Source organism: Nansenia antarctica (assembly GCF_963989245.1).
Source record: "Nansenia antarctica genome assembly, chromosome: 3".
Lineage (NCBI taxonomy): Eukaryota > Metazoa > Chordata > Actinopteri > Argentiniformes > Microstomatidae > Nansenia > Nansenia antarctica.
The window spans coordinates 80,437,769-80,453,141 of record NC_137688.1 but is presented as its reverse complement, the minus strand read 5'-3'; the positions used below and the strand labels follow the sequence as shown (position 1 = coordinate 80,453,141).

General features: G+C 46.3%; 2 protein-coding genes across 2 annotated transcripts in view; one reads left to right on the top strand and one right to left on the bottom strand.

Moving 5' to 3' along the window:
• LOC308154466 (putative C-mannosyltransferase DPY19L4) overlaps positions 1-8,448 on the bottom strand; it is a gene marked incomplete at its 5' end in the record, with an annotated part of 27,176 nt that extends 18,728 nt beyond the window's left edge. The window contains 7 exons of the mRNA XM_080527626.1: positions 1,955-2,089; positions 3,523-3,646; positions 4,981-5,126; positions 6,264-6,385; positions 6,832-6,922; positions 7,995-8,119; positions 8,304-8,448. Of these exons, the coding sequence (XP_080383752.1) occupies positions 1,955-2,089; positions 3,523-3,646; positions 4,981-5,126; positions 6,264-6,385; positions 6,832-6,922; positions 7,995-8,119; positions 8,304-8,448 (888 nt within the window). The remainder of the gene's footprint in view (positions 1-1,954; positions 2,090-3,522; positions 3,647-4,980; positions 5,127-6,263; positions 6,386-6,831; positions 6,923-7,994; positions 8,120-8,303) is intronic.
• Positions 8,449-9,913: 1,465 nt separating this feature from the next.
• Positions 9,914-15,001, top strand: LOC308153507 (tripartite motif-containing protein 16-like; the record flags this gene model as incomplete). The annotated part of the gene is made up of 6 exons (XM_080526666.1): positions 9,914-10,498; positions 11,233-11,328; positions 11,519-11,740; positions 13,292-13,451; positions 13,767-13,826; positions 13,983-15,001. 6 exons carry the CDS (start codon positions 9,914-9,916, stop codon positions 14,507-14,509), a joined length of 1,650 nt encoding a protein of 549 aa, XP_080382792.1. The 3' UTR covers positions 14,510-15,001.
• Positions 15,002-15,373: the final 372 nt, after the last annotated feature.

Here is a 15,373-nt window from a genome sequence, read left to right as displayed (position 1 = left end):
AGATGAGCCGTGTGTACTGGGTTAGGGTAGGGTTAGATGAGCCGTGTGTACTGGGCTAGGGTAGGGTTAGATGAGCCGTGTGTACTGGGTTAGGGTAGGGTTAGATGAGCCGTGTGTACTGGGTTAGGGTAGGGTTAGATGAGCCGTGTGTACTGGGTTAGGGTAGGGTTAGATGAGCCGTGTGTACTGGGTTAGGGTAGGGTTAGATGAGCCGTGTGTACTGGGTTAGGGTAGGGTTAGATGAGCCGTGTGTACTGGGTTAGGGTAGGGTTAGATGAGCCGTGTGTACTGGGTCAGGGTAGGGTTAGATGAGCCGTGTGTACTGGGTCAGGGTAGGGTTAGATGAGCCGTGTGTACTGGGTCAGGGTAGGGTTAGATGAGCCGTGTGTACTGGGTTAGGGTAGGGTTAGATGAGCCGTGTGTACTGGGTCAGGGTAGGGTTAGATGAGCCGTGTGTACTGGGTTAGGGTAGGGTTAGATGAGCCGTGTGTACTGGGTTAGGGTAGGGTTAGATGAGCCGTGTGTACTGGGTTAGGGTAGGGTTAGATGAGCCGTGTGTACTGGGTCAGGGTAGGGTTAGATGAGCCGTGTGTACTGGGTCAGGGTAGGGTTAGATGAGCCGTGTGTACTGGGTCAGGGTAGGGTTAGATGAGCCGTGTGTACTGGGTTAGGGTAGGGTTAGATGAGCCGTGTGTACTGGGTTAGGGTAGGGTTAGATGAGCCGTGTGTACTGGGTTAGGGTAGGGTTAGATGAGCCGTGTGTACTGGGTCAGGGTAGGGTTAGATGAGCCGTGTGTACTGGGTTAGGGTAGGGTTAGATGAGCCGTGTGTACTGGGTTAGGGTAGGGTTAGATGAGCCGTGTGTACTGGGTTAGGGTAGGGTTAGATGAGCCATGTGTACTGGGTTAGGGTAGGGTTAGATGAGCCGTGTGTACTGGGTTAGGGTAGGGTTAGATGAGCCGTGTGTACTGGGTTAGGGTAGGGTTAGATGAGCCGTGTGTACTGGGCTAGGGTAGGGTTAGATGAGCCGTGTGTACTGGGTTAGGGTAGGGTTAGATGAGCCGTGTGTACTGGGTTAGGGTAGGGTTAGATGAGCCGTGTGTACTGGGTTAGGGTAGGGTTAGATGAGCCGTGTGTACTGGGTTAGGGTAGGGTTAGATGAGCCGTGTGTACTGGGTTAGGGTAGGGTTAGATGAGCCGTGTGTACTGGGTTAGGGTAGGGTTAGATGAGCCGTGTGTACTGGGTTAGGGTAGGGTTAGATGAGCCGTGTGTACTGGGTGAGGGTAGGGTTAGATGAGCCGTGTGTACTGGGTGAGGGTAGGGTTAGATGAGCCGTGTGTACTGGGTGAGGGTAGGGTTAGATGAGCCGTGTGTACTGGGTTAGGGTAGGGTCAGATGAGCCGTGTGTACTGGGCTAGGGTAGGGTTAGATGAGCCGTGTGTACTGGGTTAGGGTAGGGTTAGATGAGCCGTGTGTACTGGGTTAGGGTAGGGTTAGATGAGCCGTGTGTACTGGGTTAGGGTAGGGTTAGATGAGCCGTGTGTACTGGGTTAGGGTAGGGTTAGATGAGCCGTGTGTACTGGGTTAGGGTAGGGTTAGATGAGCCGTGTGTACTGGGTTAGGGTAGGGTTAGATGAGCCGTGTGTACTGGGTTAGGGTAGGGTTAGATGAGCCGTGTGTACTGGGTTAGGGTAGGGTTAGATGAGCCGTGTGTACTGGGTTAGGGTAGGGTTAGATGAGCCGTGTGTACTGGGTCAGGGTAGGGTTAGATGAGCCGTGTGTACTGGGTTAGGGTAGGGTTAGATGAGCCGTGTGTACTGGGTTAGGGTAGGGTTAGATGAGCCGTGTGTACTGGGTCAGGGTAGGGTTAGATGAGCCGTGTGTACTGGGTTAGGGTAGGGTTAGATGAGCCGTGTGTACTGGGTTAGAGCGTATGCAGACTGGTGAGCGTACCTTGCGGGGCGGCACCAGGTCCAGGCAGTCCAGCAGGAACAGAGCCAGGCCCTGGACAAACAGCACGTAGTGGCTGTGCTCCCAGACCAGGACGAAGGCCATGGTGGTGGCGCTCAGCAGGAGGTAGCAGAACATCTAAACCCACCAGGAGACGTCAGTCACACAGCGTGCAGGGCACCACGGCAAGGCAAGACAGGTTTATTTGTATAGCAAATTGTATAGCATACAACAGGGGCAATTCAAAGTGCTTTACATACAGCATTAAAAAATACAACAAAAGGAGGATAGTAAGAAAATAAAAATGACAAGAATACACACATATATATATATATATATATATATACTGTATATACATACATATATATAAACTCCTAAAAAAAGTGGAAACGTTATTTCAGTCAATTATTCCTCCCCTTTAATAATACCAATTGGTATTGTATTTTATATTATTGGAAAGCCTGATTAGTCGAGGTACAACAAGGTACAACTTGTAAGGATCATGCATTCGTGGAATGAGCAACACAGCAAAACATGTTGGTATTCCCTCGCGTTAGTGTTAGTGTTTAATCATAACTGCAGCAAAACATGGAGGTTTTTTAGCTTAGTTTTAAATATTTTTTGGGTTTGGGCCTGTTTGATTTTCTTCAGGGAGTTTGTTCAAGGAGCATGCGGCAGAGTGACTGAAGGCTGCTGCACCGTGTTTTGTTTTCACTCTTGGAATGATTAGCTGAACAGTACCATACAACAATATACATGGGAATACCATGGTGATATATATATATATATCGATTTTTAAACAGGGGCGGTTGTTGGAGGAGGATAGGCTCGCTGTCATGCGTGGAATGGAATGAGGAAAGGGAATCAACGATACCCTTCGACCTCGACCAATCGACCTCATCCCCCTCCACACCTCCACACACGTCTTTGAGTGTCTAGGAAAGCGCTATACAAGTCTAATGTATAATATTATTATGATTATTATCAAGCCAGTGTGATGGCGTCCGTTCTACCCAGCCTCTCCTCTGGGTCTGATACATTCCCTCATTCTATTCCAGCAGAACAATGAGCCCGGCCTCCCATGTACATCTCCGGCAGCCAACTGCATGTGTCTCTCTCTCTCTCTCTCTCGCTCACTCACTCACTCACTCACTCACTCACTCACTCACACACTCACACACTCACTCACTCACGCACTCACTCTCTAACTCTCTAACTCTCTAACTCACTCACTCACTCACTCACTCACTCACTCACTCTCTAACTCACTCACTCACTCACTCAGACACACTCACTCACTCTCTAACTCACTCACTCACTCACTCACTCACTCACTTAGACACACTCACTCACTCACTCACTCACTCACTCTCTCACTCACTTAGACTCACTCACTTAGACACACACACTCCCACTCCCACTGACACTGACACACACACACACACACACACACACACACACACACACACACACACACACACACACACACACACACACACACACACTTCAATGACTGAGGCGTGGGATAAGTGCTTGTTATTGGTGTGACAGCGTGCCGGGGCAGAGCCTACCTCCGTGGCAGAGCTGATGTTGTTGCTGAGGAAGCCCGTCAGCGCCGCCACCTGGCATGAGAAGTACGGCAGGGCCCAGTTGTCCCTGAGAGGGATGGCCTGGTCCACCTGGGTGGTGTCTGGCCTGGGGGGAGGCAGGGGGACCGTCAGAGCAACACACGGCGGCGGAATGTTTAAAAAGCAGCATATTTCAGAGATAACACAGGGTGCCAACTGGTGATGGCCCAAAAAGGTGACGACATTATAGCCTGAAACGGATATCGCTAGCACTTACGGTGGTCTAACAATGAGGCGCATTTAAGTAGCGGCAGCCCTGACCTTAACAGCTGCATCATTACTTATAAAAACAGATGACCGTGACTGTGTTCTCTACACAGTTTGGAACTGTACCTAGCTGCCTGAAGCTAAAAGTTATTTCAACAGCAGCGGAGTTTAGTAGACAGGAAGATCAGACCTGGATAACCCTAACCACCCCCCCCCCCCCCCCAAAAAAAAAAAAGATAAAAAACACGATTCACATGGATGACCTATTTTGAGGTAAAAACTGCTAATTTAGCAGAAAGTCTGCACCCCTGGAGATAGCACGGGCAGTACAGACCGTGTCAGGGGACGGTATTGACGCTCCTTTACTACTTTACTCATCTATTTTGGCAACATTGCAGATGACTTTCCGGTGCAGGATAAATATCTTTTAAAGACAGTATTAAGCAGCTAGCAAGAAAGCTGTAACACGCAAAAGGTTCCAGCCCAAACCTCCAACAAAGACCGACTGGATAGAGATTGTGTCAAATATTCAAAGTATGGAGAGAATGACCTTTTCACTAAATAAAAAAGAAAAACTGTATATTTCTCTATTTGGTATGACTAGGAGCAACCTAGTATGCTTGAAAGACCACAGAGTAATACTGTTATACTGCATTCACTGACAAACACAATCTGGGGGTAATAATAATAATAATAATAATAATATATTTTATTTGTATAGCACATTTCCTGCAAGGTGGGTTTTTCGTCTTGACTTGAACATATGTGCTGAGGTTGCATCCCTAATGTAAACTGGCAGTGCATTCCACAATTTGGGTGCATAAAATGAGAATGCAGCCTCACCAAATCTCTTCTTTTGTACATGTGGTACACAGAGAAAACCAGCGTCAGAAGACCTCTTGAGAGCTCTATTAGGCTGATATGCTAGCAGAAGGTCTTTCAGATATTCTGGTGCTCTGCCAGTGAGAGCTTTAGAAACAAGCAGAAGGATCTGACGTGAAGTCCATACTTACTGTACATTAAACATGACTACACTATTTTATGTAGTATGAGATTCCAAACAGCCATTGAAAAGCCAGAGTCACAAGGACCATAATATTGTGAGGGGCGGTGTGTGTGGTGTGTGTGTGTGTGTGTGTGTGTGTGTGTGTGTGTGTGTGTGTGTGTGTGAGAGTGTCTCTGTTTCCCACTTGCCTGTTGATGACGTACCAGGCCACAGCCAGCATGCCGGCCACCCAGGTCCCACTCATCACCCAGCTGGACACGAACAGGGCGGTCACGTACACCGCCTGGAGGCCAAACACCACGCCGATGTAGAAGTACACAGGCTCTATGACGTCCTGCAGAGGGGGGGGGGGGGGGGGGGGGGGCTACAGTCACACACTCACAGCACCTCAGCAGAACATCATCACTGTCGCATCAACTCAAAGGCTTCGGAGAACGTGCCTTTTCACGAGCTGCACCCCGCCTCTGGAACTCTCTCCCTCAACCACTCAGAGACTCACCCTCACTCCACTTTTAAATCCCACCTCAAAACCTACCTGTTCTCCCATGCATACAACCTCCCCTACCCCTAGCCATCTCCCCTAACCCTGCCACCCCCCTGGACATTGCTGCGTTACTTGTTCCCTGTTTGTTAACTCTGTGTTCTATGTGCTCATGTTATCTGTTGCTTGTTGTTTCTCTGTTTTTCCCATATTGTCAGCGTCTTTGAGCCCCGGAAAAGCGCTATATAAATACAATAATTATTTGTATTATTTATTTCTGTCTGTCTGTCTGGGGGTGAATAGCAGGGGAGGCCAGTGGAGGTAGAAATCGGAGGGCTGAGACATTGTAATGCATGGAATGGAATGGTTTGACACACACGTGTTGGACAGCGTTCCACATTCCATTCATGACAATGAGCCCATTGTGAAGAGTCAAGCAAGAAGGCGGGCGGACTTCATCAGCATCTCAGCAAACATTTCAGTTTGTAGTTTAAAGTGCAGAAACAACAAAATGTCCAGTTCAGACAATACAAGCTAAAGTCTTTGTTTGCTTGATAGGCCCTACTAGAACATTTGGCTCCTTTGGTTATAAACGTCTGACATGAACACAGTGATGAGAACCAAAACCAAATTTGCCTTGGAACCAAAAATGTAAGTGATGGATGCACTTCTTTTTTCAGACAATTAAGTCAGTAGACTGCGTTTTTTAGCAGATTTGTTGGGTGAGAGAGAGAGAAGGGATGACACGGCATGTCCACGGCCGGAATCGAACCGGGAACCCTGCAGTTACTTGGTCGACGTTTAACCCCGCTACGCCACCTAAGCCCCCCAGATTGCGTTTTTAACCCTCGATTGTTTTGTTGCACTTAGACGGCTGAGGCAACGACATATATGCATTTTGAACGTGTCAAAGAAAAAAGAAAAAGGCATTCATTAAGATAGTGGTCTGCAGGTGGGACAGGAGGTCTGGTCAGTGTGTGGTGGACTGACCTGGCTGCCTGTGATCCTGTACAGGAAGCTGGTGACCAGCTCTGGGTACAGAGACAGACGCTCCACTGCGTTGATGGTCTGGCCAGACAGAGTTCTGTTGTCTCTTGTCAGCTCGTACACCCCTGAGCAAGCACACCACAACAATTCAATGGGAGTACAAAACAGAGATGATGAGAGAGAGAGAGAGAGAGAGAGAGAGAGAGAGAGAGAGAGAGAGAGAGAGAGAGAGAGAGAGAGAGAGAGAGAGAGGGACAGACAGGATATTAGTGCAACACTGGAGAAAGTACTGACATGGATTGGATGTTGGCTTGTTCTGGAACCATATGTAAACGCTTGGGCCACAGCAGACACCTCTACCTCAGCAGACACCTCTACCTCAGCAGCGTGTGTGTGTGTGTGTGTTCATTTCGGCGGCCGTGTTAACAAGTCAGAGCAGTCACACGGCGTGAGACGCTCCAGCGAGCTGCGTGGCTGCTCTGACTCGTTAACACAGCCGCCGAAACGAACACACGCTGCTGAGGTAGAGGTATCCGGTGTGGCCCACCAAGAAGACAACACCGTTAGTTACCCATCTCAAAGGAGGGCGCTGACAGCATGTGTTTGTAGTAGTAGTAGTAGAGTCCACTGCCTCCCTGGAAGGTGATTTCACGTTCTAGTTCCTGAAGCAAAAAAGAACAAAACAAAGACAGAATAAGCACTGTTCACATGACATAAAGACAGAGAGACTTACAGTACCATTCAAAGGTTTGGACATCTTCTCATTCAATGGTTTTCTTTATTTTTATTATTTTCTACATAATCTTCTCTAGATTAATACTGATCAAAACTATGAAAGAACACATATGGAATTATGTAGTAAACAAAAAAGTGCCAGAACATTTCCAGAACTATTTTAGATTCTTCAGTAGTAGCCACCTTTTGCTTTTTTAGTGGTTTTCTCCCACGTAGTCTAGAGAAGATAATGCTGGGCGGTGTTCAGTTTCCTTTTCCACTGACAGACACACACACACACACACACACACACACACACACACACACACACACACACACACACACACCAAGCTGATTGAGAGAATGCCAAGAGTGTGCAAATATGTCATCAAAGCTAAAGGTGGCTGCTTTTATCTGCTATATAAAATATAAAACATATTCTGGTTTGTTTAACACTTTTTTGTTTACTACATAATTCCATGATGTGTTCTTTCATAGTTTTGATGTCTTCAGTATTAATCTACAATGTAGAAAATATTATTTTTTTTTAAATAAAGAAAACCATAGAATGGGAAGGTGTGTCCAAACCTTTGCCTGGTTCTGTACGAGAGGTGATCAGATTACCCACAGGCAGGTCGGGCCCAGGACCGACCATAGCGGCAAGAGAGGGAGTGAATCTTCACACTCTCCCCTTGAGAGGGAGGGAGGGGGAGAGGGAGGGAGGGAGGGAGGGAGGGAGGGAGGGAGGGGAGGGAGGGAGGGAGGGAGGGGGAGGGAGGGAGGGAGGGAGGGGAGGGAGGGAGGGGAGGGGGAGGGAGAGGGAGAGGAGGGGGAGAGGGAGGGAGAGGGAGAGGGAGGGAGGGGGAGAGGGAGGGAGGGGAGAGGGAGGGAGGGGGAGAGGGAGGGAGGGGGAGAGGGAGGAGGGAGAGGAGAGAGAGAGAGAGAGAGAGAGAGAGAGAGAGAGAGAGAGAGAGAGAGAGAGAGAGAGAGAGAGAGAGAGAGAGAAAGTGTGCAACCCACCTGTCTACTGGAGAACCAGAACTTCCTCTCGTGGTAGGTGGACAGATACACGGCGTACATCATGCCACATGAAACCGCTGCCAGGCACCCAAAGAACAGCCTCACCACACGCTGAAGCAGAGCCGCTGCAGGGGGGAACAAGGTCGCACATCACACCGCTGTCAGGCACAAGTTTTTACCGCTTGCTGGCTCTCTACCTTCCTCTCTCGAACACAAGGCAGACACACTTTGTTTACTATATGACACTTGTGTCATTCAGGGGGCTCTATCCCTGTAAGTGAAAGACTGAGACAAGGGGGTCTTACTCACATCTGGAGCTCTTGGCTCTTCTGGCAGTGGAGGGACTGGACACGTCCTCCTCTTTCTCCTTCTTTGTGTCTTTCTCCCCCTCCTCCCCCTCCTCCTCCTCCTCCTCTTTCTCCTTCTTTGTGTCTTTCTCCCCCTCCTCCTCCCCCTCCTCTTTCTGTTCCATCTCTTCTTCCCCCTGATCTCCCGAGGTAGCTCCTACTTCTGTGTTTGCATTCTCTGAACCTTCGTCCTTCAAGTTGATTGTGTCCTCTAAAAAAGATCAATAAAACAGTTTTGAAGCATTTATTCTTTGAGCCCACATAAACACTCTCGTGTCACAGCATTGATCTTGAGATCTACAGAGCACGGTTAGGCTTACCTCTATCCTCCGAGGGGGGTTCAACCTCATCTGGCAGGTGTTCCTCTTCCTCGACGTCTTCCTCCAACTCCTTCACAGATGTTTTTCGACATCTTATTTCTGCCATGTCTCTGTCAAAGAAAACACATGAGACGTAAGACTAAGTAACCCTGGCATATCGTGACGTTAGAATGATTTTTGTCAACATTTTGTTTTTTACATAAGCTGATCCATTAGGTGTTCATTAATGCCTGTGTGGTGTTATTTTTAAAATGTTGACATTTTTGAGTTAGTAATTCATAAAATACAAAGGTTCCATCTCACAAAACATAATGGAATGTAAAAACGTTGACGCTCAATATCTCTGAACTACCCTAAACGGAGATAGAACCTTATAATTCTAAACGGAGATAGAACCGTATCATTCTAAACGGAGATAGAACCTTATCATTCTAAACGGAGATAGAACCTTATCATTCTAAACAGAGATAGAACCTTCTCATTCTAAACGGAGATAGAACCTTATCATTCTAAACGGAGATAGAACCTTATCATTCTAAACGGAGATAGAACCTTATCATTCTAACGTCACGATATACTTAATAGCTCAGCGTGATCATGGTAGCAAAAACCTCCTAAAATCAAGATCACTAACTTGTCAGCTGAGCTATTGTGGAAGCTGACTTCCTGCTTGTCTACTGGTTGGTGCAGATCACCGCCTGTTCTCTCTTTGACTCACACTTTGTCAACTCATTCCCCAAACACAGGGCTATATCGATTCATATCACATGTTATTAGTTATCATTATAACGGCATTCATATTATACAGATCAGATGAGCTGGAGTGGTCATTGATCATGAGCTAGTTAGCTAGCAATGTTAGCTAACTAACACATCTAAATGACAATCATGCACCTCTTACCGGGGAGATTCACTCAATGCATCATCAGGACAGTGAGCTGATCCGCAGGTTACAGCTGGTAGATAGTGAACTAGTTAAGTAGCTAAGCTTTCTCTTTGGGCAGGAGCCAGCTAGCTGCTAACGTGACTGACCCAAGTGAGTCTGGGTTAAAAGACATCATCACACACGCTAGGTGGCAGCAGAGGCTCTGGGTGGCCGCTAGGTGGCAGCTTAACTCCATCTCACATTAACACAATCTTTGAGGAAGTCACAGAACCAGGAAATGCTGCCGCCCACGAAGCACAAACACTTCTAGAGAAACGCAACGTGTCATTGTATTCTGCTATTCCGTCTGGTAGTGTGTGCAGCAAAATGGCAGAGGGCATGGACTCCTTCAGTTGTCCGATCTGTCTGGATCTACTGAAGAATCCGGTAACTATTCCCTGTGGACACAGCTACTGTATGGGCTGTATTAAATGCTACTGGGATCTGGATGATCAGAAGGGGGTCTACAGTTGCCCCATGTGCAAGGAAAGCTTCATCCCCAGGCCTGTTCTGAGGAAAAACACCATGTTGGCTGAATTAGTGGAGAAACTGAAGAAGACAGGACTCCAAGCTGCTCCTCCTGCTCCTCCTGCTCACTGTGATGCTGGACCTGGAGATGTGGAGTGTGATTTCTGTACTGGGAGAAAGCAGAAAGCTTTCATGTCCTGTCTGGTTTGTCTTGCCTCATACTGTGAGACTCACCTCCAACCTCACTACGAATCTCCTGCCTTTAAGAAGCACAAGCTGGTCAAAGCCTCCACACAACTGCAGGAGAAGATCTGCTCTCGTCATGACAAACTGCTGGAGGTTTTCTGCCGTACTGATCAGCAGTGTATCTGTTTGCTGTGTGTCATGGATGAACATAAAGGCCATGATACAGTCTCAGCTGCAGCTGAAAGGGCTGAGAAACAGGTAAGAACCTGAGCTACTCGTTTGATACAGGTAGAACTGACTGTGGCTTCCCACCTGCAGCTGTCTATGAATGAATGATTGACAGAAAGAAGAGAAACTTCACGTTAGAAATGAAAGAGAGGAGATAATGTGATTTTAGAAGCTCCTAATGGCTGTAGAAAAGTTATATTTATACAGTTGTGAACACACACTCTAAGATAGAAAATCCACCACTATTTACATGTTTTTTTAAAAACAAATTCATACTTTATTGGGCTGACATGGAGCTGAAAGAACATGTCTGTGTCTCTGACACTAAAGTGAGTTAATGATTGAAATAATCATTTGACCAGGAATTTATGATCAGACAATTGTACTGTAATCTCTAAGGATATACAGTATATGGCCCAATATTTAACCTAGTTTAGCAGATTATAACAGTCATCTGAAATGTCCTGCAAAAAAAACATTGCCTTAATGTACAGTACATGTATTCCATTTGAGCTACACATTCCATGATAGTATTAAGTCATTAAATCATTATTATGAGTATTAATCACAAAAGTACAATTATTGTTATGTTTTTTTCATTTCAAACTACATCTGCAATTTTCTTATGCATATTATTGGAGATGTGCACCAATGCTGAAAGTCAGTATCGATATCAGTTTCACCTTTCTCATATGAATATATATATACTGTATATATGATATAATATAGTATAATCTGGCATTTATCTCACTATTTGTCCACAGAGGCAGCTGGGGATGAGTCCGCAGAAGGTCCAGCAGAGACTCCAGGAGAGAGAGAAGGACCTGAAGGAGCTCCAACAGGCTGTGGAGTCTCTCACAGTGAGTATTGACCAGAGGAGACACACCATTACTGCTCTCCTCCAGTCAGCCATTCTCCACTTTTTTTAAATGTATTTTTTATTTAACTTGTATTTATGCAATCCCACTGTGTGTGTGTGTGTGTGTGTGTGTGTGTGTGTGTGTGTGTGTGTTTGTGTGTGCGTGTGTGTCCTAACAGCGCTCTGCACAGGCAGCAGTGGAGGACAGTGAGAGGATCTTTACTGAGCTGATCCGCTCCATCGAGAGAAGGCTCTCTGAGGTGAAGGAGCTGATCAGAGCCCAGCAGAAGGCAGCAGTGATTCAGGCTGAAGGACTCCTGGAGCGACTGGAGCAGGAGATCGCTGAGCTGAGGAGGAGAGACGCTGAGCTGGGGCAGCTTTCACACACAGAGGACCACATCCATTTCCTCCAGGTAACTATGGTAACCAGGTAACTACACTGACCTTCCATCTGGAATTAGTGTTGTTCCGATACCATTTTTTGATCCCGATACCGATACCGATACCTGACCGTGCAGTACTTGCCGATACCGAGTACCGATCCGATACCACGGTGTTTGAAAAAACAAAACAAAAAAACATGTTTTTTGAGCCGCATACTCACCTTGATGTAAAATTATTGCTAACACTTAGTCTGGCACTGCTCAAAACCTTTGTAAAACAGGAAAAAATACCAACAGAGAGTGAATGCTATAGAACTTTTTTTTATTGTCTACCTGGTATGGTGACAAGAAAATCAACCCCTTATAAAACCTGAAATGTGGCTCTCACAGATGCCAATCAGTGCAATATCCATTTAAGATATAAAACAGTCGTAGTAGTAGTGCAACAGCAAGTTAACATTTACAAACAAAATAACTTTAAGATATAAAACAGTCGTAGTAGTAGTGCAACAGCAAGTAAACAATTACAAACAAAATAACTTTAAGATATAAAACAGTTGTAGTAGTAGTGCAACAGCAAGTGAACATTTACAAACAAAATAACTTTAAGATATAAAACAGTCGTAGTAGTAGTGCAACAGCAAGTAAACACTCAAACCTTACTTCTGATTAAGCAGCATCACTGGCAGATTAGCCTTGAGAAATACAAGCATCTCAGCGTTTTTGGCACTCAGCCTGTTCCTCTTATAATCTAAAATATGTCCTGCTATGCTGAAAAGTCGCACGCTATCTACACTTGTGCAAGGTGCACAGAGGAAGACCTAAAACTCTCGCGCTAATAGTTGTTGTTGCTATGGGCCTTAGCCTAGCTTAGTGACTTCCTGCTTGCGGGGTCACATGACTTCGCTGAACACTACCTACACTACATTCGTGAAGTCGCGCTGGAACTCTGACCAGCACTCGTGGAACGCCTCTCGTCCAATCAAAGCACTCGGTCCCTTTATGACGTCGAGCCCAGTGTGCGCTTCGGCGCTCTCGGAGCGAATCGACGAACGCAGCAAATGCCGTATGATATTCGTGGTATTGAAAGTCCTTGCGTGCGTTCCTCCGCGAGGAATTTCTTTTGAGCAGACATTACAAACTGCATATTTGTTGTCTCTTTCCGACACTGTGTAAATTTGGTATCGGGTGTTATTATTTGTTAGTACTCGCCGATACCGATACCAGCATGTTTGTGCGTATCGGTGGCCATGCCGATACTAGTATCGGTATCGGAACAACACTATCTGGAATAGTGAAACAACCTTACTGTTCAATTATTCATTTATCCTCTCTCTTTCTTTCTCTCTTTTTCTCTCTCTTTCTCTCTCCCTCCCTCCCTCCCTCCCTCCCTCTCTCTCTCTCTCTCTCTCTCTCTCCCTCCCTCTCTCTCTCTCCCTCTCTCTCTCTCTCTCTCTCTCTCTCTCTCTCTCTCTCTCTTTTTCTCTCTCTTTCTCTCTCTCTCTCCCTCCCTCCCTCTCTCTCTCTCTCTCTCCCTCCCTCTCTCTCTCTCTCTCTCTCTCTCTCTTTCTCTCTCTACAGAGTTATGTCTCTCTCTCCAGTCCCAGTGTATCTTCAGACTTACAGTACATCACCGTCCATCCTCTTCAGTACTTTGGAGATGTGACTCAGGCTGTGTCTAAGCTGAGAGAGAAACTAGAGGACATCCTTAAGGGGGAGTGGCCTAAGATCTCAACTATAGGTGGGCTAAAACTCTGTCTAGTCCCTTTATATAGGCAACTTCAGAACACAGTCCTAATCATCTCTTTGTATACAGTACAGCAGTGGAGGCTGGTGGAGGTAGAAACTGGAGGATGGGCTCATTGTAATGCATGGAATGGAATGAGGAATGATAAGCGTTTGACACCATTCCTCATTCCATGCATTACAATGAGCCTGTCCTCCGATTTCTACCTCCTCCAGCCTCCCCTGCAGTACATGTACTGTATGTGTAATATGATATGATGTTAATGTTCTCTTTCTCTCTCTCTCTGTGAATGTTTTTGTGTGTCTGTAGTTGATGCAGTGGATGTATTACTACCACCAAAGCCCCAGACCAGAGCCCAGTTCTTACGATGTGAGTCTCTTTATTCAGAAATCTCCTCTGACACTCTCTACAAACCGTGAGATAGAACTAGGGAGCTCTAGGAGAGGGAGAGACTCATCAAAGACAGGTTAGATATCTGACTTCCATTACTTTTCTGATTTGCTTTCTGCTCTGCTCTTCCCCCAGATTCCTGTCAGCTCACACTGGACCCAAACACAGCACAGATCCAACTGTCTCTGTCTGAGGGGAACAGAAAGATGAACATTTTTAGACCAGCCCAGTCATATCCTGATCATCCAGAGAGATTCACTGACAAGTGTCAGGTGCTGTGTAGAGAGGGTCTGTCTGGACGCTCTTACTGGGAGGTTGAGTGGAGTGGTTATGGTGTTGCTGCAGCAGTCTCATATAAAGACATCAGCAGGTCAGGTGGTGACAGTAAATTTGGATGCAATAACAAGTCCTGGAGGTTAGACTGTCATCGTCGTGGTTATAGTTTCTATCACAGTGATGATCAGACTAAAGTATCAGGACCTCAGTCTTCCAGAGTAGGAGTGTACCTGGATCACAGGGCAGGTACTCTGTCCTTCTACAGCGTCTCCTCTGACACAATGACCCTCCTCCACAGAGTCCAGACCACCTTCACTGAGCCCCTCTATCCTGGGTTTTGGTTTAATTACTATGAGAGCAGTGCTGAGCTGTGTCAGCTGGAGTAGAGGTCTCTGTTAGAGTGGTGCTTTATCATAACCTATTATTCTGTAGAAACATCTTTCTCTGTGATTTAGTCTTTAGAGTTGTATCATTATATCATCATCACATATTCAATGTAACATGCTCTGTTCCAGAAATAATGTATGTTTAGACTGGTGCCTTGGTTCATATATTAGTGTCGATTCCAACTATTCTGTTGGACATGTAGGAGGGGTAGTGGTGGTCTAGTGGATAGTGAGTTGGACTTGGGATCGGAAGGTTGTGAGTTCAAATCCCGCCTGAAGCCACACCACTACTAGTGTGCCCTTGGGTAAGGCACTTAGCCCTCAGTTACTCCAGGGGGAATGTCCCTGTAATTCGTAATTGTAAGTCGCTTTGGATAAAAGCGTCTGCTAAATGGCAAAATTATTAAAATATTATTACATGTCATGTCAGAAGCCTTTTCTGATACTTAAATGTTGTTTATAGTTCATGCTCTAGAAAATGTATGTTGATTATTGCTTCCCATATCAAATCTCCATGCTATGATAGTGTTCCCATGGTCGATGTCTCCCTGTCAGTCCACATGTAAATGTTCCTTCTGTATCACAGGTTATGAATGTGTTTCTATACTGAAACTGTGGCGGCTGTGGCTCAGGAGGTAGAGTCGACGTCTAATGATCACAAGGTTGGCAGATCGGCGGTTCGAGCCCCGGCTGGCCACATGTCGAAGTGTCCTTGGGCAAGACACTGAACCCCAAAATTGCTCCCAGTGAGCGGGACGGCGCCTTGCATGGCAGCTCGCCGCCATTGGTGTGTGAATGTGTGTGTGAATGGGTGAATGAGAGGCCTTTGTAAAGCGCTTTGTAATAAGGCGCTATATAAGTCAG